The sequence below is a fragment of the Gracilinanus agilis genome, chromosome 2 (genome assembly GCF_016433145.1).
Source record: "Gracilinanus agilis isolate LMUSP501 chromosome 2, AgileGrace, whole genome shotgun sequence".
Lineage (NCBI taxonomy): Eukaryota > Metazoa > Chordata > Mammalia > Didelphimorphia > Didelphidae > Gracilinanus > Gracilinanus agilis.
Window position 1 is genome coordinate 615,350,117 of NC_058131.1, and position 27,320 is coordinate 615,377,436.

A 27,320-nucleotide genomic window follows, 5' to 3' on the forward strand; every position below is an offset into this window, starting at 1 on the left:
AATGAATCAATGTCTAAGATAGGTGACTCTGGGTGACTAAAGTAGAGTGAAACTGCAGGACATGGGAGTTGAGAAGGATGATGAACCGGTAGTGTTTGTGGAGACACTGACATAAATACTGAAATCTCCAAAAACACAAAGAAATTCAGGTATAGAGGAAGACTATGACTCATGTGCTGAATTCCTTAAAAAATGAGGAAGAATTAGGGGTCCAGTATATAACTAAAGTAGCTAGATGGCACAGCAGATAGAATACTGCACCTGGTGTCAGAAAGACCTGAATTAGAATCCAGCCTCAAGATACTTACTAGCTGGGTGACTCTGGGCAAATCCCAACCTTTTGCCTGTTTCCTCAGCTGTAAAACAAGGATAATAATAGCATCTATAACACAGGATTGTTGTGAGACTCAAATAAGATGATAATTTTAAAGAACTTAGCACAGGGTCTGGCACATAGTAGGTACTAACTGCTTCCTTCCTTCATCAAGGATTCATTGATGAAACAAAGACCATAAGGGGATAGAACTATAGAGACAAGAAGAAAGATTCTCTGACAAGGAGAAGGGCCACTTTGTTCTCAGACCAGAGCAAAGAACAGGGTTGGTGAAGGAACAGAGGTTTATAGTAGACAACCTGGGTAGATAGCATTAGTTTTCTCTGCAGACTTGAAGGTCAGTATATTTTTTGAGAGTAGAAGGAGTAAGGGTGGGCATCAGGGTTAAAAGAGTGGAGAGTGTGGTAGAAAATCATGAATAAAAGTTTTGCTTTGTTCCAGTATGGATGCAGTTGAGGTTAAATAATAACAGTAATAACTAACATCTACTATGTTTTAGACATTTTGCTAAGCACCTTACAAAAATCATCTCATTTGTTCCTCACAACAACCCAGGAAATATTTTATTATCCCCATTTTACAGATGAGGAAACAAGCATAGAGAGGTTAAGTGACTTAGAATGAAACAGCATGAAATTTGTGTAGTTCTAATCTATCTGATTTCATGCTTTCTTCAAAATTTATTATTTATTTTTAAGTTTTGAGTTCCAAATTTTTACCCTCCCTTACCCCCTTCTCCTCCAATCCACTGAGAAGGCAAGCAATATGATATCAATTATACACATGAAATCATGCAATATACATGACTTACTCTAACAGTATTCATATCGTTGCACAAAACACGGTAGATGTTAAGTGCAACCCAGTGTTAGAATTAGCAAAGAAGGTGAAGTGGCCAAGGAATTTGTGGATGGAGTACAATGCCTTTTTGAAATGGTTGACTATGGAGTCAAGCCTATACAGAGAAGGAAATAGTTAAAACAAGGGAGACAGCCTGGGAGGATAGTTCTTATAATCGTATCCTTCATATATTTTCTTAAAGCCACATTATAATGATGAAACATCACAGAATCACAGAATTTGTGAGCTAAAAGGGCTATCAGTGTCCATCCAGTATAACGTGTATCCTAAAGAAACACTTTTTTATATGAGCTATCCAATAAGTGGTCATCAATCTTCTGCTTAAAGACTTCCAAAGAGGTGGAATGAATGGCCTATTAAAGCAGTCTGTTCCACTTTTCAACAACCCTGGTTTTTTAATACTATTTTATTTTTCCCCTATTACATGTAAAAATAATTAAAAATATTTTTTAGTTTGGAGCACCAAGTTTTCTTCCTTCTTCTGACCCTTGTTAACTATTTTCACACTCTCTCTCCCTCTCTTGCTCCCTGCCTTTCCTTCTTCCCTGAGATGGTAAGAAATCTGATATAGATTTTATTTTACATGTGCGATTATGTAAAACATTTTCCATATCAGTCATTTTGTGGAAGAGATACCAAATAAAAAAAAAGAAGAAAGAAAATAAAATACATTTTGTTTCAGTCTGCAGGCTCCATCAGTTCTTCCTCTGAGGGTAAATGGCATTTTTCAACATGTTTGTTTGTGATCACTGCATTACTGAGATAAGTTTGCCATTCATATTTGTTCATCAAGAAAAATTGCTCTCACTGTGTACAATGTTCTTCTGGTTCTGTTCATTTCAATTTGAATCCGTTCATCTAAGTTTTTCCCAGATTTTTCCAAAATCATCCTGCTTATTATTTCTTAAAGCTCTATTCCATCAACCCAATTCTTTGCTACCAAAAGAGCTGCAAAAATGTTTTTGTACAAATAGGTCCTTTCCCCTTTTTTGTATCTCTTTAAGATACAGTACTAGAAATTGTATTGATGGATCAAGAGGTATGCATATTTTTAGAATCCTTTGAGTATAATTCCAAATTGATCTCCAGAATGGTTGGATCAGATCACAACTCCACCAACAGTTTATTAGTATCCCAATTTTCCTGCATACCCCCCAACATTTATCATTTTCCTTTTCTACCATATTAGCCAATCTGATAGGTATGAGGCAGTCCCCATAGGACAACTTTGATTATTAATTTTTGCCTGATAGCAAACCTAACTTAGTCTTTTTGCAACTTCTAACCATAGCTCCTAGTTCTATGTTAAAAGCAATCCAATCTCTTCTCTACTTTCAGTCAAACTATAATTACAAAGCACTATATAATACTACCCCTTAAATCTTCTCTTTTCTAAGTTAAAGATACCCAGCTTATCAGATCCTCATATGACATGGACTCCAGGTCTCTGATCATCCTGGCTGTCCCTCCTCTGAACTTTTCCCAGCTTAAAATGTCTTGATCAAATAATGGTACCCCAAACTAGACACAGTATTCCAAATGAGGTCTAACAAGGATAGAATAAAGTGGGACTAACATCTCCCTATTCTTAGAATCTATGCCTCTCTTCATGAAGCATAAGAATTTGGTTGCCACTCCCACTGCTGACTCATATCAAGTTTTTCAGTTACTAAAACTCCTATGTCTTTTTCTAGCAAACTATCATCTAATCATGCCTATCCATCCTGAACCTATAAAAACTGACTTTTGTACCCAAATGTAAGACATTTGTTTTTAATGAATTTCATCTTATTGCTTTAGAATGTCAAGATCTTTTTGTTTCTTGTCTCTTTCATCAGGTGTATTATGCTACTCTTCCCACTCAGACCAAGGAAAAATCCCTTTCATATCAAAGAGATTTTCTTGCAAGTCTTTTAAGTGGATATTAGGAGATCACTTGTTAGGTATATTATGTTAGAGACTATTTTAGGATATGGATTAGACTAAATTGATACTGATGTCCCTTCTACCAGAAACCTTCCCTATTCATATTGAACAATTAAAAGCTACTCTTGAGTCTGGCCATTTCACCACATATGAGTCCATTTAATTGTATCATCTCTCCATCTTCCCTACTTTATGAAATACTTTGCTAGAGGACAGCTAGGTGTCTCAGTGGATTGAGAGCCAGGCCTAGAGATGGGAGGTACTAGGTTCAAATCTGGACTCAGACTTCCCAGCTGTGTGACCCTGGGCAAGTCATTTAACCCCCATTGCCTAGCCCTTATCGCTCTTCTGACTTGGAACCAATATGCAGTAATGATTCTAAGACGGAAGGTAAGGGTTATAAAAAAAATACTTTGCTAAAACCTATGCATTACATCATCTACCAGGTTAGTAATCCTGCTAAAAAATGAAACTGTATAATATGATAGATAGAGTCCTAGACCTGAAGTCAGAAAGACTTTCGAATCCCCCTTTGACACTTACTAGCTTTATTTTCCTGGGCAAGTTGCTTAACCTCACAGTGCCTCAGACAGTTTCTTAGAATTTATTTACTAAATCATAAGTGAGATATTAACCTGCCTTACTGGAAGTTCCCAAACTGGAAATAACCTACATAGATTAATTCACAGGTCCACCACATATTTACATCAACAAGAGAACATTTTCTATGATATACTACATAAGTATTTTATTAAATTCCATACCTTAATAGTTACAATCAGTAACAGTTGATAATTAGGAGAGAAAATAACATTTCCTACAGGTTCTTGCACATCAAAATGGTCTTTTACTGTGTAATTTGTTTCTTTGATAACAAAAGAATGCACAATACCATCCTTGATATAAAAATTAAGAAAATAAATACATGTCAACCTTTATAATTATAAAGTAGACTTTCCACACTAATCTAATCAAAATAATAGCTTGCTTATATACATACTGTTTTGGGAAGTATACCTCTCCATTTAATTTTAAGCAAATCTTGCCAGTTTTTTAAAGTATTAGCTCAGAATTGACTCATTTCAGGAAGTTTTTCTCAAACCCTAATCAATTTCCCCCTTCCTTGAAGCCGAGTAGCACTTTTCAATGTTGTTTTAGGCTGCTGATTATATATAATGTCATTTATGACAAAGTACTGAAACTTATTTTCTTTTGTAGCTTTAATGTTTTATGGAAATTAGTCTTATGACTTTATTCTCACATTACCTCTATTGTCTTATATTTTTTTGTTTCATTTATTCAAGGCTGGTATTAAGTCTTTTGAGGGAAGAAGCTTCTTTTTTAAATTTTCTTTAGCACCCAAGACAAAACTGAGTACATAGTAGGTGTCCGGCATATGTGTATGCAGATACACACGAATATATTTTGTCTTAGTTGGTGGATATACTCCTTGATATTGGGTTCTGGTTTGTCTTTCTCTCTGTATCCCCAGGACCTAGCACAGTGCCTAGCACATAATTAAGTGCTTAATAAATGCTTGTTGATTAACTGATTGAATAATAGTTATAGAATATAAATAGAAAGGCTAATTTAACAGATCTGTAGTATATAAAGATTGCTGGCCTCTCTACAAGAAGACTTTGAGGTCACTTTTTCCAGTAGCAAGGCTGAATTTGGGCAAATACATCTACATTCCCTTGCTTAGACCCTTTAAGATTAATATTATAATTATAAGATGTTCAGGGCTATCTGTCATGGGCATATGGGCCAAAGCAAATAAATGACTGTATGCCAACTGTCCCCTAAGCCTCTATTCCTTATCTTATAAGTGGGTTAAAATGAGTATAAAAGGCAGTTTTGAAGGGAGATATAAAGCACTGTAACAATATGAGAAAGGAAGGGCAGAGTTCCAGCTGGGAATCTATGGGCTGAATATCTATATGTTAAAGATTTTTAGCAACTGAAATAGTCATATCCTGTTCCTCTGGGTTACTACCTTGTCAAGAAGTACCAAGTGAGGTACAAAACACATAATCTTATTACTCTGTTCTAACCAAGAGAATTAAATAGCCACTATGATGTTGATTCTCATGCTACACTGAAAAATAACAATTGGTTTGACTCTTTTTCATTTTTGCTGCAGCCTCTACAGTTATAAACTACAATGATTAATCACAAGAGTGAAGAATAAATTCAGAAACAGACCATATTCAACATCTCTTGTGTGATCTTGGGTCAAGTAACTTATCTTTTCTAGACCTGATTCCTAATCTATAAAATGAGTCACTTAGAGATGAACTCAAAGATCTCCTCTTGATTCGAAATCTGTGAGCCTACAAAAAATTGCTGAGGTGGCAAAACCATGACTAACACTCCAAAAATATAAAAAAAGAGTAATAGAAATATACAATTAATATTGTCTTAAAATCAAGATTTAGCTAAGACTATAATTAAACTATAATTATCTGAGATTTTTTTACTTTTATTTCCTTCACGCTCTCCACCTTGTCCCCCAAAAGACTATTTCTTAAAGTTTATATTCGCTTTCAAAGGATAAGCAACAAAGATTTAGCATGTTATTCTGAAGGAATTCACTTTCTAAAATCTAGCTTAGAAGATCTGGAAAGAGAAATTTTATGTCCTATATTTTCTAAAGGAAAATAAATATGGGAGAAGAACATCTTACATTTCCAGCAACAAATAATCCTTCTTTGTGCAACGCCATGGTGTTTACACTGGTATCACTAGAATGGATTTCTTCATTTTCATGAAATAAAAACAAAGTAGCATAGGTGACACAAATGTTAAAGGATAATAATAATAATCAACTTTATATTTATGCTATTTTTATAAGGTAGTATAGGAAGAAAATAGAACACTAGATCTAGCATCAGTTAGATCTGGGATCAAATCTAGCTGCAGATTCTTACCAGCTGTATAGTCCTTGGCAAGTCACTTACCTTCTTAGGGTATCTCTTTCCTCATCTGTAAGGTACTTATGGATTGAATTCAATATATACTCATTGACTGAATGTAAATTTGTCTTCAAACTCAAAATCATTAGAACTTTACATTTATACTAGTATACTTCATCTCTGGAAATTTTTGCCCAGAGAAAATAAGCTTTGTGAAATAGAGTTCTCAAAGTGGAAGGAAAACAGTTTAGTTGTTTTTGTTTTTTAGTTTTAAAACTAAACTCTGAGATTCATTACTTTCAGGAAGGACCAAATCTAAACCATCTAGAATGTATGGTTTTCTGTTACTCACTATCAATCTTTTATCTAGTAAGTCAATGATCACCATAAAGAAGAATAAAAAACATCTGGAACACATATGCTTTTGTTTTTTCTGTTCTCAAAAAAGTTTTATGAGAAAAGAAAATTATAAACAATTGTAGAACATCTTTGTCTTCAGAACTACAGAGCAATCATAACAATAAGTAACCTTCTGTTACAGAGACCAATGGTTAAAAAAGGTGAGAGAGTTAGCATAGCAGGTGGGAGGCCTTCTTGGAAAAACCACAGGCTCCTAGACAGCACTGGCATTCTCATTGCTTTAGAGCAGTGATTCCCAAAGTGAGTGCCACCGCCCCCTGGTGGGCGCTGCAGTGATCCAGGGTGTGGTGATGGCCACAGGTGCATTTGGGGGCAGTGAATAACCATAAGGGGGCGCTAAGTAATATTTTTTTTTTCTGGAAAGGGGGCGGTAGGCCAAAAAAGTTTGGGAACCACTGCTTTAGAGGATTGGCTAAGGGAAATAGAGGATCCTGGTTATTAGACCTTTTCCTTTTTTCTCCCCTGGGTCTTTTGAGGTTTGCCCATAATTGAGACTGAGGTGCAACTATACACACCACCACAGGCTTAGTCTGAATGTGTATATATATATATATGTCACATACACAATCTTTAAGGATGCCCTAAGAGTATAGATCTGTGATATCACTGATGTAGGGAATTTTCAGGTGAGAAAACTCTCTCTACACATGCAAATCTCAAATTTATAGTCTGAGAATTCATAGTCTAGAAAGTTAAGTGACTTCCCCAGGGTCATAAAGTCAACATGTGTTGACACTGGACTTGAACCCCAGGGAGTCCTGACTCTCAAAGTGTCTCTATCCTCTTACCTCTCTCTAAGAAATGATAATAAAAAAGAATAATGATTAATATTAGAATGAGAACTACTACTGATAGTTACATAGCTCTTTTCTGTAAAGCTCTTTACATTTATTATTTGAACCTCAGATCAACCCTGTGAGGTACTGTTATTTTCCCCATTTTACAGGTAAGGGAACCGAAGTGGCTTGACCAGTATTAGAGGTGGGATTCAAATCTAGATCTTTTTATTCATGGGGGATAGTTCCAAGACCTACAATGGGGGGCTGAAATCACAGATTTAAGTGAACACTTGCAATTCCCATATATATGTACTCTCTCTTTCACTCCTGTCCTTTAGCTCATCCTCCCCAAAAAGGGAAAGTAAAAGTGGAAAAAAGAAGTGACAGCAGAAAAACTGAGGGGCTGAAGAGATTGCTGAGCTGCCAGTTGTAGGTGACCTCCAGTGCTAGCTTCTGACTAAATAACTGAAACCTCAGAAAGTGAAACTATGGATAAGGGAAATGGGGAGACTACTGTACCTGGAATAGCAGCATGGTGATGGTAACAAAGGAACTGTGGGAAAGGATCTCTAGGAAAGAGCAACAAAGGAATAAAAAGAGAGTTGTGGCCAGGAAAGATAATAGCAAGCCAGTACTCCCATAGGCCTACTTTAGTCGAGTGTGAATCTGGCAAGAAGTCTGTACTATGAAAATGTTTTGGTATACCATGAAATGCTTTATTTAAAGTAGATGCTTTGCACATGGAGATTTCCATCCCACTTCCCCCAATAAATATAGATAGACAGACAGAACCTCAGCTGGACCATAGATGTTGGTCATAACAAATTTATGTAGGATAAACTAAATACATAAACCCAAAAGGGGGATACCAAGAAGGAAAAGTTAAAAAAAAGGTTAGATAGATCAGTGAATGCTGCTTTTCCTTGAAGATAGCAGTTTTGATTGTATTTTGAGGGTAGTTTACAGAGTATTCTTCAGTAACTTAGTCCAGTAGTTCCAATTATAATCAGCATTTCTACATATTATCAAGAAACAAGTACCTAGGAGGAGGGGAAAAAGAATCCTGAAAGATTTATTTTTTGGAGAAGAACCCTCCTTTAGAAAAGGTCATGGGACACACAAAAACAATTCCTCATTGCAGAAAAGATAATTTATTTCATAAGGTATTTACCAAGCAATTTACTCTAAAGTTTAACATAAGATTGAACTTATGATATTAACCATTTTTCTTTGCATACCTCTGTGTGTCCACTTTTCTTCAGCTGTCATTATAGATGATGGCATCAAGGTAAATAAATTTTCTTTTTTATGTGAAAAGAAAAAAATGAAAAAATGCTTAACAAAGTACCTAATAGATTCTTCATAAATGCTTTTTGAAATTGATTTCCTCAGGGAATCACAACACATATTACATAACTAAATATGAGGTTTATAGAAACATTTATATAGTCTATTTTCTCTTTTGATATGAAATAATACTCAAATATTATTGGCCTTATTGTATTCCAAGCAAGCTGCTGTCCAATAGTAATGTGATACAGAAGAATAAAGAGAGAGAGTATTTTATGGTACTGAAATTTCAAAAGTCCTAAGAAACCTCTAAATTAAAGATGATTAGGCTTATCTTCTTTAGATCTTCCACTAAAGCTCAAGCCCCACAGATGGAATGCTTAAAGCAAACTGAGTAAATTAATGTTCTGAACAACTAGCCTTATTATCCACCAAAAAGGGCAGCTCAATCAATCTGAGGGACATCTGACCCAAGGAGTTAACTAAGGTAAAAAGTATCATTGCCTAATTGAAGGAAATAGTGGAGATGATGAGACCAGAAACTATTGTGTAGACACATAGGTCAACTCTAGGAAAATAAACAGAAGCAAATTTCTGATTATGATGCTAGCATGACAAATTGGAGAGGAAGCTAGATTAATTAAATGATCTCAATTATAAATTAATACTATTACAATTCTTCTCATTTACTACCTTAATACTATTACAATTCTTCTCATTTACTACCTCTTCTGGTAAAGATGGAGGTTTGCAATGGGGATGAGGCAAAGAAAAAAAGTACAAAATGTGATGGAGGACAATATACAATTAAACATTATAACCATGATTGTGAACGGAATGAACTTGCCCATAAGAAAGAGGAAAGTAAAAAAAAAAATTTAATTAGAAAGCAAAACCCAACAATGTCATTTGTAAGAAATACATTTGAAACAAAATTTCATGGAGTCAAAATGAGTTTCAAGTGTAGAATTTATTATGATTCAGGCATATTTTTTTTATTTTTTTTTTATTTTAAACCCTTAACTTCTGTGTATTGACTTATAGGTGGAAGAGTGGTAAGGGTAGGCAATGGGGGGTCAAGTGACTTGCCCAGGGTCACACAGCTGGGAAGTGTCTGAGGCTGGATTTGAACCTAGGACCTCCCGTCTCTAGGCCTGGCTCTCAATCCACTGAGTTACCCAGCTGCCCCCAATTCAGGCATATTTTTAAAAGAAGTGATAGCCATTATGATCTCAAACAAGACAACAATCAAAATAAATATTTTTAAAAGAAATAAGTAAACTACATTAAGTTTAAAAGAAATATATATCATCAACATTTAATATTCATGTATTGTATAACTTCCTTTAACAAGGAAAAACTTATCATATTCCAAGATGTAGTCAGTTAATTAGTTAAAGATCTCATTGAGCTCCTTTCAAAGTTAGACAAGTCTAACAAAAAGATAAATAAGAAAGAAGTTGAGCCTGGAATGCAACTTTGGAAAAGTGAGATATCATCAGTCACTGGAAATTAGTGAATGGGAACAGAAGAGGATATACAAATTTTTCTGCTAGACATAGCACCATTACCAAAATCAGTCATGTAAATTTAATAAAGAAATGCAGAAAAGCAGAAATGTTAAACACATCCTAAGCTCAACTCAAAGCAATTATATTTAATTAATAAGGGACCTTTGAGGAATGGATTCAAACTAAATGGAGACTTAATAATTTAATTCTAAAGAATAGGATGTCAACAAACTTATCTGAGGAATCAAAATTTACCAAAGAAAATGGCAATGAGGAAATATGCAACAGATTTGGGGTTTCAGCAGTCATGGGAAATTTTATCTCTAAATCACTTGTATTAACAAAAAAAGATAAAAGAAATCAATAAATTCAGCTTGCAACTAAAAAAACTAGAAGAGAAATCAAACAACCTTAACTAAACATAATTATATAAATTCTAAATATCAAATAAGAGACAAACAAAATTGAAGAAAATAATTGATTGTTAAAATAAGATAATTGTGTGAAAAATGAAAGTAAAATATTTGGTAATGTTATTTTTAAGGAAAAAATGCCCAAATGCAAGTATAAAAAATTAAAAATTAGGATTTACAAAACATTAAAGGAAATGGGAATAAACTATTTTCCTCAAATATATGTGAAAAAAATGAAAACTGAAATGAATGGTTATGACCATTTTAAATAAACTGATTAACAAAAAATAAAGAATCTGAATAAACAAAGTTCAAAAAAATTAATTGAGCAGGCCACGACTGAACTCCCAAAGAAAAATACCCCGAGACCACATTGATTTAAAGTGAAATGCCTTAAACATTAAAAGAATAATTAAAACCAGCATTTCACAAGCTATTTACCAAAATATGAAGGAAAGGATGCTACCAAATTTTTCCCATGATTGAAAAATAGTCTTGAATCCTAAACCACGGAGAGACAAGGCAGAATAATGAAAATATAGGCCAATATCAGGAATACTGATGCAAAATTATTAAATAAAATATTGGTAAAGGTTACATTATGATATCAATATTATAGGTTAGATTTATACCAGGAATGCAAGTTTGGTTCAATATTAAGAAAATAATAAACAACATGAATCTTATTAATAACAAAATAAAAAACACAAAATTATGTCAATAGATACCGGAAAAGGTTTTGATAAAATATATCATTTCTGTTCAAAACACTAAAAGGCATAAGAATAAAGAGACTTTTCCTTAAGATATACAGCTATCTAAATATACATCTATCTCAGTGATTCCCAAAGTGGGCGCCACAGCCTCCTGGTGGGTGCGACAGCTATCCAGGGAGGCAGTGATAGCCACAGGTGCATTTGGGGGCAGTGAATAACTGTAAGGGGGCGGTGATAGTATGTGACAGGAGGTGCTAAGTAATATTTTTTCTGGAAAGGGGGCGGTAGGCCAAAAATGTTTGGGAACCACTGATCTATCTAAATAAAATAACATCTATCTAAAGTCAGCATTTTATGTAATGGAAACAGGATAGAAGCCTTTCTAATGATATCAGAAGTAAAGTAAGGATATCCACCATCACCACTATTATTTAATATAGCTTTATAAATGTCAGCAATGAGAATAATTAAGAAAAAAGAAACTAATAAGGGATAAGCAAAAGTAAAGTGATAAAACTATCACTTTTTGCAGAAAACATGATTGCTTAGAGCAAAGTAGCTAGATATAAAATAAGCCCACAAAATCTAGCATGAAGAAATGGAAAGTGAAAATACTCAAAATAATGACATATTGCATAAAGTATTTTCAAGTCCAAATACAAACATCATACACAGAAACTATATAAGCACAACTATAAAAAAACTTTACAGAAATAAAAACAGACCAAAATAGTCATAGATTTCAATTTCTCATGTAAGACATTTCAAAATAATAAAATTATAATTATAATTCTTCCTAAATCAATTTTAGTCAGTTACATACCAAACTATGAATAGTTTACATTAGAAAGCTAGAAAAATAATAAAATTAATCTGGATGAATGAAAGTCAAAATTTTCAAAAGAAATAATAAAAAAGTAAGAATGGAAAGATCTCAGCAACACCAGGTCTCAAAGTATGATACAAAATACTAATCATCAAAATCATTTGATGCTAGCTAAAAAAAACCCAAAAAACGTTAATTATTAGAAGAGATTAGATACACAACATACAAATGAAAATAGTAATTGGTGTCTGAAAAACCCAAAGACCACAACTAGCAGAATAAAGTCTATTTTACAAAAACTGCTGGGAAAATATCTGGACAAAATTAAGTTTAAACTAAGATCTTATCCTATATATAACAATAAGCGCCAAATGAGCAAGATATAAAAAAAGATAATAAAAAATCATACAGACAAAATAGACAAACAAAGGAGATATCTTTCACTAATATGGATAGAGGAAGAATTCATGACTATCAAGGGACAGAAAATATTGCAAAAGATAAAATAGGTAATTCTGAGTATGTAAAAATTAAAAGAATTTGCACAAATAAAAATCAATATAATTACATTTTAAGATTAACAATTAACTAGGGTTGGGAAAGCTTTCTCTAGTAAGCTAAGTGAAAATATAATATCCAAGAAAATATTTATTTATTTATTTTTTAAAAACCTTACCTTCTGTCTTGGAGCCAATACTGTGTATTGGCTCCAAGGCAGAAGAGTGGTAAGGGTATGCAATAGGGGTCAAGTGACTTGCCCAGGATCACACAGCTGGAAAGTGTCTGAGGCCAGATTTGAATTTAGGACCTCCCGTCTCTAGGCCTGGCTCTCAATTCACTGAGCTACCCAGCTGCCCCCCCCCCAAGAAAATATTTAGAATGAGAATCATTCCATAAAAGATAAATAGTTAAAGGATATGAACAGGAATTTTATTGAAGGATGAGTTCAAAGCTATGAACAACTATATTAAAAAAAAGTTCTAAATCTTGGCATATGGTGTATAATTTTACTCTAAATCCAATTTCTGCAAGATTGCTTCCTAATTTTCCCAGTAGTTTTTTTTGTGGGAATAGCTATTTCTTTTCTAAAAATATATTTTACATATTCTTCAATTACATATAAACATAATTTTTAATGTTCATTGTTAAAAAAATTTTAATTTTCTCCATGCTTCTCTCCCCTCCCCACTTCCCATTCCCTGAGAGTAAGCAATCTGATACAGATTTTACATGTGCAATCATATAAAAAAATTTTCTCTATTAATCCTTTTGTGGAAAGAAACACTTTTAAAAAATGAAGAAATTAAATACAGCACGCCTCTGTCAGGATTCAGAATCCATAAATTCTTTTTCTGAAGGTAGGTGATATTTGTTCATCATAAGTCCTTTGGAATTATTTTGGAGTATTATATTGCTGAGAATAGCTAAATCATTCAAAGTTATTCATTGTACAATATTGTGATTATTGTATACAATGTTCTTCTGGTTCTGTTCCCTTCAGTCTACACAAGTTCATATAAGTCTTTCTAGGTTTTTCTAAAATCATCCTGCTCATCATTTCTTGTGGCATAATCATATTACATTACAATCATATACCACAACTTGTTCAACCATTCCCCAACTAATGGGCATTCTCTTAATTTCCAATTATTTGTCACCACAAGTTCCTTTAAATTTTCAAATAAGTACTTTCCTTTTTATCTCTTTGGGATATAAACCTAGTAGTGGCATTGCTAGGTCCAAAGGTGTGCATGGTTTTATGGACATAGCTCCAAATTGCTCTCCAGAATGGTTGTATCTGCTTACAACTCTCCTACCAATGCATTAGTATCTCAATTTTCCCATATCTCCTTCAACATTAGTCATATTCCTTTTCTGTTACAATAGCCAATCAGATAGAGGTGAGATGGTACCTCAAAGTTGTTTTAATTTCCATTTTTCTAATCAAGAGTGATTTAGAGCATTTTTTCACATGACTATAGTTAGCTTTGATTATTTCATCTGAAAATTGCCTTTTCATATCCTTTGATCATTTATTAATTGGGAATTGACTTATATTTTCATACATTTGACTCGTTTCTTTACATATTTTAGAATTGAAGCCTTTATTAGAGAAATTGTTGTAAATTTTTTCCTTCCTGTTATAATTACTGTGTATTATCCTCCACCTTATTTTCCCTGTTAATTTTACATTCTCTCCTTTCACCCTATCTGTCTTGAACAGTGCTTTGCTTCTGACCACCTCCTCTACCAATCTGCCTTCCTTTCTATCAGCTCCACCCTCTTCTCTCAGACCCTTATTCTCCTACTTTCCTGTGGGGTAGGATATATTTCTATACTCAACTGAATGTGTTTGTTATTTCTTCTTTGAGCCAGTTCCAATGAGAGTAAAGTTCAAGAGTTCTCCTCTTCTCTACCGCCCCTATCTTCCTCACCATTGTAATTTTTTTTCACACTTCTTTTATATTCCCAGCCTACTTCTCTCTTCCCTCTTTTCCTAGTGCATTCCTCTTTCTCACTCCTTAATTTTACTTTTTTTTAGTTTTCATCCCATCATATTCAATTGACACTTGTGCCCTATGTCTAGATATATATTCTCCTGATTGCTGCCCTAAAAATGATAAAGCTTTTTAAGTTACAAACATCATCTTCTCATCTAGGGATATAACAATTTAACTTCATTGACTCTAACGATTTCTCTTTCTTGTCTATCATTTACGTTTCTCTTGAGTCTTCTATTTGAGAATCAAGTTTTCTATTCAGCTCTAGTCTTTTCATCATGAAAGCATGAAAGTTTTCTTTCACTGAATGTTTATTTTTTCCCCTGAAAGATATATTCAGTTTTGATGGGTAGATAATGCTTGATTTCAATCCTAGCTCCTTTGCCCTCTGGAATACCAAATCCCATACCCTCCATTCTTTTGATGTGGAAGCTGCTAAACCTTGTGTTATCTTGACCATGGCTCCACAATATTTGAAATGTTGTTTTTGGTGGGGGAAATTGACTGCCTGCAATATTTTTTCCATGATATAGAAGTTCTGGAATTTGGCCATATTATTCTTAGGAGTTTTCATTTTGGGATCTCTTTCAGGAGGTGAAAGCTGGATTCTTTTAATTTCTATTTTACCCTCTGATCTTAGAATAGCAGGACAATTTTCCTTGATAATTTCTTGAAAGAGTATTTCTAGGTTCTTTTTTTAATCATGGCTTTCAGATAGTACAATAATTCTTACATGATGTCTCTTGGATCTATTTTGAAGTCCTTTATTTTCTTAAAGATAAAATTTCACATTTTCTTCCCTTTTTACATTTTATTAGTTTTCTAATTATTTTTTATAGCTCATGGAGTCATTAGCTCCAAATTAGCTAATTTTATTTTTTTAGAAAACTATTTTCTTCAGTGTACTTTTGCACTTCCTTTTCCATGTGGCCAATTCTGTTTCTTAAAGGATTCTTTTCTTTAATGGATGTTTGTGTCTCTTTTACCATTAAGATTATTTTGCTTTTTTTAAGTTGTTATTTTCTTCAGTATTTTTGTACCTCCTTTACCAAACTATTAACTCTTTTTTTCCATGATTTTCTTGCATCACTATCATTTCTTTCCCTCCACCTTTTATTAAATTTTTAAATTTAGAATATTTTTCCGTGATTCATGATTTTTTCTACCCCTCTTCTTTCCCCACTCCTGGAACTGACAAGCAATTCCTCTAGGTTATACATGTACCATTGTTCAAAACCTACTTCCATGTTATTCATATTTGCAATAGAGCGATCTTTCTTTTTTTTTTTTTATTTTAAACCCTTAACTTCTGTGTATTGACTTATAGGTGGAAGAGTGGTAAGGGTAGGCAATGGGGGTCAAGTGACTTGCCCAGGGTCACACAGCTGGGAAGTATCTGAGGCCGGATTTGAACCTAGGACCTCCCGTCTCTAGGCCTGCCTCTCAATCCACTGAGCTACCCAGGTGCCCCCAATAGAGCGATCTTTTAACATAAAAACCAAAAATCATATCTCCATTGAACTACGTGATTGGTCATATGTTTTCTTCTGCATTTCAGCTCCCACAGTTCTTTCTCTGGATGGGGATAGTGTTCTTTCTCATAAGTTCCTCTAGTTTATCCCAGATCATTGCATTGCTGTCAGTAGAAAAAGTCTATTACATTCAGCATTCTCCTGGTTCTGCTCCTTTCACTCTGCATCAGTTCCTGACGGTCTTCCCAGTTCACACAGAATTCCTCCAGTTCATTATTCCTTTCAGCACAATAGTTTTCCATCACCATCAGATACCACAATTTGTATAGCCATTACCCAATCAATGGAAACCCCCCCATTTTCCAATTTTTTTTGCCACCACAAAGAGCATAGCTAAAGTTTATTTTGTACAAGTCTATTTCCTTACTATCTTTTTGGGGTACAAACCCAGCAGTGTTATGGCTGGATCAAAGGGCAGGAAGTTTTTAAAGCCCTTTTGGCATAGTTCCAAATTGCTCTCCAGAGTGGTTAGACCAATTTACAACTCCACCAGCAGTGTATTGCTGTCCCAATTTTGCCACATGCTCTCTAATATTTATCACTTTCCTTTGCTGCCATATTGGCCAGTCTGCCAGGTATAAGGAGGTACCTCAGGGTTGTTTTAATTTCCATTTCTCTAATCAAAAGGGATTTAGAACACTTTTTCATGTGCTTATTGATAATTTTGATTTCATTATGCGAAAACTAAGTATTCATGTGCCTTGAACATTTATCAATTCGGGAATGGTTTGATTTTTTGTAAATTTAACTTAGTTCCTTATTTGGGAAATTAGACCTTTGTCAGAGAGTTTTCTTATAAAAATGTCCTTTTGGGAAATTAGACCTTTGTCAGAGAGTTTTCTTATGAAAATGTCCTCCCAGCTTGTTGCCTTCCTTCTAATCTTCATTTCATTGGTTTTGTCTGTACAAAACCTTTTTAATTTGATGTAATCAAAGTCATTCACTTTACATTTTGTAATGTTCTCTGTCTGTTGCTTGAATTTAAATTCCTTCCTTTCCCACAGATCTGACAGGCATACTATTCTATGCTCACCTAATTTATGATTTCATCTTGGTAGAGGGTGTAAGATGTTGATCTAGACCTAATTTTTCCATATTGTTTTCTAATTTTCCCAAAAGTTTTTGTCAAATAATGAGTTCTTATCCCAAAAGCTAGAATTTTGGATTTATCAAACACTAGTTTGCTGAGGTCATAGAGAAAGGTCTAATCTATTCCATTGTCACCCTTCTTTCTCTTAGCCAGTTCCATATTGTTTTGATAACCACCGCTTTTATAGTACAGTTTAAGATCTGGTACTGATAGGCCTCTATCCTTCAAATTTTTTTAATGATTTCCCTTGATATTCCTGATCTCTTGTTCTTCCAGATGAACTTTGTTATAATTCTTTTCTAATTCTATAAAAAAATGTTTTTTGGTAGTTTGATAGGTATGTCAGTGAATAAGTAAGGTAATTTAGGTATGATTATCATTTTTATTATGTTAGCTCATTCTGCCCATGAGCAATTAATGTTTTTCCATTTATTTAGATCTACTTTTAATTGTGTGAAAAGTGTTTTGTAGTTGTGTTCATATAATTCCTATGTTTGTTTTGGTAGATATATTCCTAAATATTTTATATTGTCTAGAGTGATTTTAAATGGAGTTTCTCTTTCTAATTCCTGCTGCTGAGTTGTATTAGAAATATACAGAAATGTTGATTATTTATGTGGGTTTATCTTGTACCTTTGCCAATTCAAAGTATTATTGTTCAATGTTGAAATGACTTTAATAGCTTTTATTTACAAAAGAGGTGGAAAGAGTGAAAGCAGAGAGATAAAAAAGGATAGAGAAGTCAATAACTTATCAATCATCTAATTAAAAATTGTTCTGATGCTCAACTCAGCCAGGACTTGTTGACCTTCAACTGGAATTAAACTCTCTCCAGAAGATAGGAAGGAAAAGCCAGTATCCACTCACCCACATTCCCTAAAAGTGGTAGGTCAAGACAATGACTCAAGCTAAAGATGACTCCTGAGGCTAACTTTCTTCTTGAAGCCGATTTTCTTATTGAAGCTGCCTCCTTCTTAAAGCAGAATTCTTTCTTGGTGTTGATTCCCCTAATCCCAGAAATTCAGGGCCTTTTTATTGCATTATGATCTAAGAAAGTTACATTTATTATTTCTGCTCTTTCGCATTTGTTTGTAATATTTCTATGCCCTATTACATGGTCAATCTTTGTGAATGTACCATGTACAGCTGAAAAGAAGGTGTATTCCTTTTTGTCCCTATTTATTTTTCTCCACATATCTATTAAATCTAATTTTTCTAGGGCTTCATTCACCTCTCTTACCTCTTTCTTATTTATTTTTTGGTTTCATTTATCTAGATCTGAAAGAGGAATATTTAGATCTCCCACTAGTATGGTTTTACTCTCTTTTTCCTTCTTGAGCTCTACCAGTTTCTCCTTTACAAATTTGGATGCTACACCATTTGGTGCATACATATTGAGCAATGTTATTTCCTCATTGTCTATACTGACCTTTTATCAGGATGTAATTACCTTCCCTGTCTTTTTTAATCATATCTATTTTTACTTTGACTTTATCAGAAATCATGATCGCCACTCCTGCCTTTTTTTTCTCATTTGAAGCCCAAAAGATTTTGCTGAAGCCCTTTATTTTAAACTTATGTATGTCCACTTGCTTCATATGTGTTTTTTGTAGACAACATATGGTAGGATTTTGGTTTCTAATCCACTATGCTATTTGCTTCTGTTTAATGGGTGAGTTCATCCCATTCACATTCAGAGTTATAATTATCAGTTGTGTATTCGCCGAAATTTTGGTATCCTCCCCTAGTTCTATCCCTTCTTCTTACATTATTTCCTTTTAAACCAGTGGTTTGCTTTAAGCCAGTAACCCTTGTCCCCTTCCTTGATTTACTTCCCTTTTTACCCCCTCCCTTATTATTCCCCTCTTTTTATTTTTAAGGCCTAATGAATACCTTCCCCCTTCTTCTCCCCTCCCTTTTTTGACCTCCCCACTCCCCTGCTCCCCTTGGTTTATCCCTTCTGACTTTCTCAGTAGGATTAGATAGAGTTTTATATCCCAATGGATATAGCTACTCTTCCCTCTCAGGGTTAATTACACTGAGAGTAAGGTTTAAATATTACCTCTTAATGCTCTCTTCCTCTCCTTCTTATAACAGTATTCATCCCTTCCCTTCCCATGCCCTCTTTGTGTGTAATAGAATATCCTATTTTTCTTATTCCTTCAAGATTCTCTTGGTGTCCTCTACTATTCACCCCCTTCTTTCCCTCCCACTCATATCTTCTTAGGCCATTCAGTATTCCAACCTCTCCCTATGAATAATTCTTCTAATTATTATAATAGTGAATGCTATAATTGTGAACAGAGTTCACTACAGAGAATTATACATAACATTTCTCCACATAGGAGTACCAATAATTAGATCTTATTGAAGCCCTTAAAGAGGCAAATTTAAAAAAATATATGTGTTTTCTTACTTTCCCCTCTGTTTCTTATTAACCTTTTCATGTTTCTCTTGATTTTTGTGGTTGGATATCAAACTTTCCATTTAGTCCTGGTCTTTTTTGTGCAAATGCGTGGAAATTTTCTATCTTGTTGAATGCCCAAACTTTCCCCTGGAAGAATATAGTCAGTTTTGATGGGTACATGATCCTTGGTTGTAAACCCAGTTCTCTTGCCTTTCTGAATATCATATTCCAAGCCTTGTGGTGTTTTAGTGTCGAGGCTGCCAGATCTTGTGTGATCCTGATTGGTGCTCCTTGATATCTGAATTGTCTCTTTCTGGCTTCTTGTAAAATATTTTCTTTTACTTGGAAGCTCTTGAATTTGGCTATTATATTCCTGGGGGTTGTCTTTTCAGGATCTAGTGTAGAGGGTGATCTATGGCTCCTTTCAATGTCTATATTGCCCTCTTGTTGTAGAACTTCAGGGCAATTTTGCTGAATAATTTCTTTTAGTATGGAGTCCAAATTTCTATTAATTTCTGCTTTTTCAGGAAGACCAATGATTTTCAGATTGTCTCTTCTAGACCTGTTTTCTTGATCTGTCAGTTTCTCATTGAGATATTTCATGTTTCCTTCTATTTTATCAGTCTTTTGACTTTGTTTTATTTGTTCTTGCTGTCTTGATAGATCATTGGCTTCTACTTGTCCAATTCTTGTCTTTAGAGACTGGTTTTCTGCTATAAGCTTTTGATTTTCCTTTTCAGTTTGGTCTGACCTGTTTTCCAGCTGTTTGATTTTGGTCTCCAATTTGCTTATTAATTCTTTTGATTTGGGGGCATCTTTTTCTAATTGCCCAATTCTAGCCTTTAGAGACTCATTTTTGGCTACAATCTTTTGGTTTTCCTATTCAATCTGGTCATTTCTGGTCTTTGATTTACTTGCCTCACTTTCCAATTGTGAAATTCTGCCTTTTAAACTGTTATTTTCTTGCCAGATCTCTTCCATCTTTCTCATGATCTCAGATTTGAACTCTTCAAGACCTTGTGACCCATTTTCATTGTTTTGGGAAGGTTTGGATATGGTTACTTGTTTGTTCTCCTCTGCTGTTTCCTCTGTTGTCTGGATTTTTTCTGTGTAAAAGTTGTCAAGTGTTAAAGGTTTTTTCTTCTTCATCTTTCTCTTCTGGTTTTCCTGATGATTCTGGCTTGCCATTGTAAGCTGAGTGCCCTCTCAGCTTTATGCTCACGCCCAGGATCTGTCTGAGCTCTTTAGACTCCTGAGATCTCAAGTCTAGTTGTTCTGGGACAAACCTCCTGGTGGTCTCCTTGCTCTTTCTTCTGCCTGAAGCTCCTTTAACAGTCTCAGGGAGCTGCTCCCACAGTCAAGCACCTCTCTGCACTGGGTCCCCACTCAAGGTCCACTCCTGCACTCAGAATCAGCCCCTTCGTCTGTGACTTAGTCCATGCCTTAGCCCACGCCTGTGTCAGCCCCTTTGCCTGCGCCTGGGCACAAGGTCTGTGTTCAGAGTCCGTGAGTTCTTTAGCCTCTTGGGGGGGTCTTAAGTCTTGCTGCTCTCAAGAACAAGCCCTGATGAGCTGCTAATGACTTAATGGGTGCCCCAAACTTGCTCTGACTCTTGTGCGCTGGCTTTGGCACTGTAGGTGGTATGGGGGTGGCGGAGGCGGTTGCTCCGCTCGTGTTTTTGTGAGAGCTGTTTCACCCCTTTATAGCAAGGAAATGCCCCGATTCCACTTACCTTTGATTCTGCACCCTGTTGTGGGGTCCCTTCTTTCCTCTGGATTTGTTTTTATGTCTTCTTGAGGAGTCCTATATGCGTGGGTTAGGAAAGGTCAAGCAGCTGCTTTTTACTCTGCCGCCATCTTAACCCAGAACCCCTCCTCAGGGTCTTTTATAGTGGCTTCTTGCCCCTTCCTCTCTTCTCAAGGGCCAATCACAGCTTCCAAATTGTCCAGCACTGCCCAGCAGACAGTGTTTGTGGGAACCACTTCTCAACTTCTGGAGAGGTGAATACTAATCAAAAGGGTTCACAGTTTCCTGGCTGATTGAATTTCTGAGGGTATGAATTCTCTACTGTGGTTTGTAGCTCCTCCACCTAGTTCAAGTAGGGGTCCTTAAGTTATTGTTAACCAAAGAGTTAACTCCAACTAGACAAAGAGAATAAAGGATTCCCTTTTTACAAGTGTAAACTCAAAGGGAAAAAAGAGTTCCCTTTAACACCTTCTGCACTGAGACTTATAGTAGGACTCAGGCTGACAGTGGGATCTCAGGGTAAAGGCTGCAACTGAGACAGGGTACCTTGATACCATCATGTTGTACAAAAGGAAATTTTCCCCTCCCTCTTTTCCCCACATGTACCTGGCATGAGTTTCCAGGCATGAGTCTGGAAGAAAGAATTTTGCCAGGGAAATCATTAGATAAATTTGGTCATGAGGGTAGAACAACAGCCAGAAAAATGGAACAATGGAGTCAAGAATATTGCAAGACAAGGAGGGCAGGATGATCTTCCCTGGACTGCCCCCCTGGGTGGTACAGACAAAATGGAAAGCCATAGTTGGTTCCTGAGATGTGACATTTGAGAGTTAGTGGAGGGAGAAAGGATTTTATAAAAAAATTTTTGAGACAAAGAAGTGAGCTCTCTCTATCTCTACTAACCAGGCAAACAGGTGGCTGTAGGAGCCCATGTTGGGAGCAACCATGTGGGGATTTAGATTAAGTTTAATCTCTTATATTTCTTTCTATTTCTCATCCTTTACCTATTTAAGGGATTCTGATAAACTTTACAAAATTCTAAGGACCAGTCTCTTAATGTTAATCTTTACAATGTGAAGTTCAGGGCTGTGACCAAGGCTGGCAGAGAGGAAGCTGGCAGAGGAGGGAAAACTGGTTACTACTTTCAGCCACCACACCTTCATCTTCAGCCTCTGTGGGTAACTGGGGAAGATCTGACCTCAGGGAAGATTAATTCAGCAGATCAACTCAACTGGTATAATCTAGTTTACCACCAAAGCAGAGAAGCCTCTTCAGGGCAAAAAAGTTCAAACTTACAGATCCATCAAACAAACAGAGGAGCAAGTGTACAGCCCACAAAGAGGGAGAAAGTAGAAAAATATGACTAAACAAGAGAAGAAAAAAAGGAAATTATGATTGAAAGCTTCTATTTGGATGAAGAACAAAGAACAGATGGAACAGAGGAGGATGAAGGAAAAGCAAGCAAAATCTCAAAAACTAGTGAATTGGACTCAAGGTCTGGAAGAGCTCAAAATAGAATTAAAAAAACAAACAAGACAAGTTGAAGAAGTGGGAAAAGAACTTAAAAAACAAATAGGTCATTTGGAAATAGAGGCACATGAATTAAAACAAGAAAATGGTGTCTTAAAGAGCCAGAATTGACCAGCTCGAAAATAAGGCAAAAAATAATTAAAAGATGAAAAGAATGACTTACAAAGAAAAATAAATCAAAAGGAAAAGGAGGATCAAAAAGTCATAAATGAAATTCAGTCTTTAAAAATTAGAATTGAACAATTAGAAGCTAATGACTTCACAAGGCATCAAGAATCTGTAAAGCAAAATCAAAAGAATGGAAAAATAGAAGAAAGCATGAAACACCTCATCAAAAAAACAACCAACCTGAAATATAGAACCAAGAGATTATTTAAGAATTATCGAACAACCTGAAGGTCATGACCAAAAAAATTAAATTAAATTAAAAAAGCCTACACATCATACTATAGGAAATTATCCAAGAAAGCTGTCCTAATATCATTGAACAAGAGGGTAAATAAAGATGGAAAGAATCCACAAATAACCTCCTGCATTAAATCCCCAAATGAGAACTCCTAGGAATGTTACAGCCAAGTTCAATAACTCCCAGACCAAGGAGAAAATGCTAGAAGTAGCAAGAAAGAAATAATTCAGATATCATGTAGCCCTGGTCAGGATCATACAGCACCTGGTAGCCTCCACATTGAAGGACTGGAAGCCTTGGAATATGATATTCTGGAAGGTAAGGGACCTACATCTATAACCAAGAATCAACTACCCAACTATACTCTTTTAGGGGAAAGTATGATCATTTAATAAAATATAAGTCTTCTAAGTATTCCTGAAGAAAAGACCAGACTAAAACAGAAAATTTCAGGCACCAAATATAAAATCCAAGAGTAGTATGAAAAGATAAATAAGAAAGAGGAAAAATTTAAGGGCGTCAATAAGGTCAAATGACTTATATTCCTATATGGAAAAATTTTATATATATATACACATATACATACACACATATATGTATCTTAAAAGATATATATATCTTAAAAATTGTTATCATTGTCATAGTAACTGTAAGAAGGAAAATTTAGGTATTAAGATATATATTAAAAATATGTGGCCGCCAGGAATCAACAATTAGGTTGATTCCGTAATTAAATCAGACCCAAGTCAGCATTGGGTTGAAGAATTTATTTACAATCAGGTAGGTAAAGTAGGGATAAAGAGAAAAGGGAGGTTAGAAGTCTAAATAAATGAAGCTGTAAGCCACAGGGCCCAACAGCCAGATAGGCAGAGTTTAGAATTGGCCCAGCTAGGCCAAGGAAGTCAGCCTAACTTACCCACATGACAATACAGAGTGTAAGCTGTCTGTGGTCTCAGGAGATGCTTCTTCTTCCAGTTCCAGACGGCAACTGCCCCACAGGAAGTTCACTAACTTACTTAAAGAGATCGTGTCTTTCCTCACTTCCTGTGGTCCACCTCTAATTCAAATGGACAAATGGCAGTTTCTACATTGATTTGGACTGCCCAAAGGGCAGTCCCTTATTCTTGATTTGTTACTTATTGTCACGTGTGGGTAACTCGTCTCCCCTCCCCACTAAGGGAGGTGGGAGTGACATCATTAGCATGCCTGGGTTGAGTAGATTTTTGACTATTAATGGGATAGAGCTAATTCTATTTACACATAACTAAAAGAAGTATATAAAGAAGGGGTGGTAATTAGCTGATTAGGATGATATGTTTAAAATATATATTTAAAAATAAAAGCTAGGTTGGAATAGAGGATAATACTAAAAGAAACAGGAAAAAAGAAGTAAAATGGGGCAAAATATATCACATAAAGAAGTGTGTGGGGGAGAAGACTAGTATAAGGGAAGGGAGGAAGAGGTTCGTAAAAGGTAATATTTAAACCTTATTCTCACTAGAATTGGATCAGAGAGAGAAGAACAGCCAGACTCACTGGGGCATAGAATTTCATTTTATCCTATAGTAAAGTAGAAGGGGAATAAGAAACAGGGTTGTAGGGAGGGGAGTAATACAAAGGAGGGAGAGGCTGAGGGGGATGACCAAAAGGTCCTATACTAAGAGGGAAGTAAGAAGGGAGGGGAGTAATATAAGGGACAGGAAAGGGGGAAGACTGACTAAAAGCAAAACATTGGAGGGAATGGAAAGAATAGGGGGAGTAAGATCAGGATTAAAGAAGGAATTTAAAATGGACGGGAATACACAGATGTTTATCATAGCTATGAATGTAATAAACTCATCCATAAGAAACAAGCAACATGAGAGTGGATTAAACACCAGAATCCTAGCATATGTTGTCTACAAGAAACACACATGAGGCAGGCAGACACACACAGGGTAAAGGTAAGAGGCTGGAGCAGAATCTCTGCAACTAAGACAAAGAAGGCACAAGTAGCAATCATGATCTCAGAAAAAAAATAAATAAAAATAGATTTGATTAAAAGAGACATGGAAAGATACAATATCTTGATAAAAGATAATATAAATAAAGAAGAAACATCAGTACTCAACATATATGCACCAAATAGTACAGCTTCCAGATTTTGAAAGGAAAAGTTAAAGGAGTTTAAGGAGGAAATAGATAGAAAAACCACACTAGTAGGGGACATCAACCTTCCACTATCAGAACTAGACAAATCAAACCAAAAAATAAGTAGGAAGAAAGTAAGGAAAGTGAATGAAATGATAGAAAAATTAGAGCTGAATGATGTCTGGAGAAAACTGAATAGGGATAAAAAGGAATATATTTTCTTTTCTGCAACACATGGTATATATTCAAAGATTAACCATGTACTAAGGCATAATAACATTGCAAACAAATGCAGAAAAGCAGAAATAATAAATACAACTTTCTCAGATTATATGATAAAAATCATAATTAATAAGGGTTCATGGAGAGGGAAATTTAAAATCAATTGGAAACTAAATAATCTAATTCTTCAAAACTGGTGGGTCAAAGAACAAATCAAAGAAACAATTACTGATTTTATAAAGAAAATGAAAATGAGGAGACAACATATCAAAATCTATGAGATACAGCCAACACAGTACTTAGGGGAAATTTTATAACCCTGAGTGCCTATATCGGCAAAATAGAGAGGGAGGAGAATAATGCAACTTTAAAAACTAGAAAAAGAACAAATTAAAAATCCCAGATAAAAACTAAATTGGAAATCATAAAAATCAAAGAAGAAATTAATAAAAATGAAAGTAAAAAAAGTATTGAGTAAATGAGACTAGGAGCTGGTTCTTTGAAAAAACCAATAAAGTATTAATTAACCTAATTTTTAAAAAATAGAAAGAAGAGAAACAAATTAACAGTATCAAAAGTGGAAAGGGCAATATCACCTCCAAGGAAGGAGAAATTAGGGCAGTTATTAAGAGCTATTTTGCCCAATTACATGACAAGAAATATGACAATCTAGGTGGAATGGACAAATATTTTTTAAAAATATAAATTGCCCAGATTAACAAAAAAGGAAATAGAATATTTAAATAATCCCAAATCAGGAAAAGAAATTGAATAAGCTATTAAGGAACTCCATAAGAAAATAATCCCCCAGGCCAGATGAATTCACAAGTGAATTCTATCAAACATTTAAAGAAGAACTAATCCCAAAATTATACAAACTATTTGACAAAATAAGCAAAGTAGTCTTAGAAAATTCCTTTTATGACGCAAATATAGTACTGATTCCCAAGCCCAGAAGACCAGAAACAGAGAAAGAAATCAACAAACCAATCTCCCTAATGAACATAGATGCAAAAATCTTAAATAAAATACAAGCAAAGAGACTACAGAAAGTTATCACAAGGATTATTCACTATGACCAGGTATGATTTATATCAGGAATGCAAGGATGGTTGAATATTAGGAAAACCATACACATAATTGACCATATCAACAAACAAACAAAAATCACATAATTGTTTCAATAGATGTAGAAAAAGACTTTGACAAAATACCACACCATTCCTACTAAAAACACTAGAAAATATAGGAATAGAATGGCCCTTCCTCAAAATAACAAGCAGTATTTATTTAAAACCATCAGAAAGTATCATCTGCAACAGGGACAAGTTAGAAGCCTTCCCAATAAAATCAGGAATGAAGCAAGGATGCCCATTGTCACCAGTACTATTTAATATAATATTAAAAATGCTATCAGTAGCAATTAGAGAAGAAAAAGAGATCAAAGGAATTAAAGTAGGCAATGAGAAAACTAAACTATCACTCTTTGCAGATGATATGATGGTATACTTAGGGAACCCAAGAAAATCAATTAAAAAGCTAGCAGAAATAATTAATAACTTTAGTAAAGTAGTAGGGTACAAAATAAACACATATAAATCACCAGTATTTCTATATATTTTCAACAAAATCAGCAACAAGATTTAGAAAGAGAAATTCCATTCAAAATCACTCTATATAATATGAAATATTTGGGAATCTATTTGCCAAGACAAACTCAAGAATTATATGAACACAATTATAAAACACTTTCCACACAAATAAA

The 27,320-nt window shown here is 34.7% G+C and overlaps 1 protein-coding gene across 1 annotated transcript in view; it reads right to left on the reverse strand.

Moving 5' to 3' along the window:
• LOC123234247 (cilia- and flagella-associated protein 43-like) overlaps positions 1-27,320 on the reverse strand; it is a 178,095-nt gene that overhangs the window by 124,270 nt on the left and 26,505 nt on the right. The window contains exons 7-8 of the mRNA XM_044660174.1: positions 5,808-5,878; positions 3,886-4,017 (exon numbers count right to left, since the gene is read on the reverse strand). Coding sequence (XP_044516109.1) covers positions 3,886-4,017; positions 5,808-5,878 — 203 coding nt within the window. The remainder of the gene's footprint in view (positions 1-3,885; positions 4,018-5,807; positions 5,879-27,320) is intronic.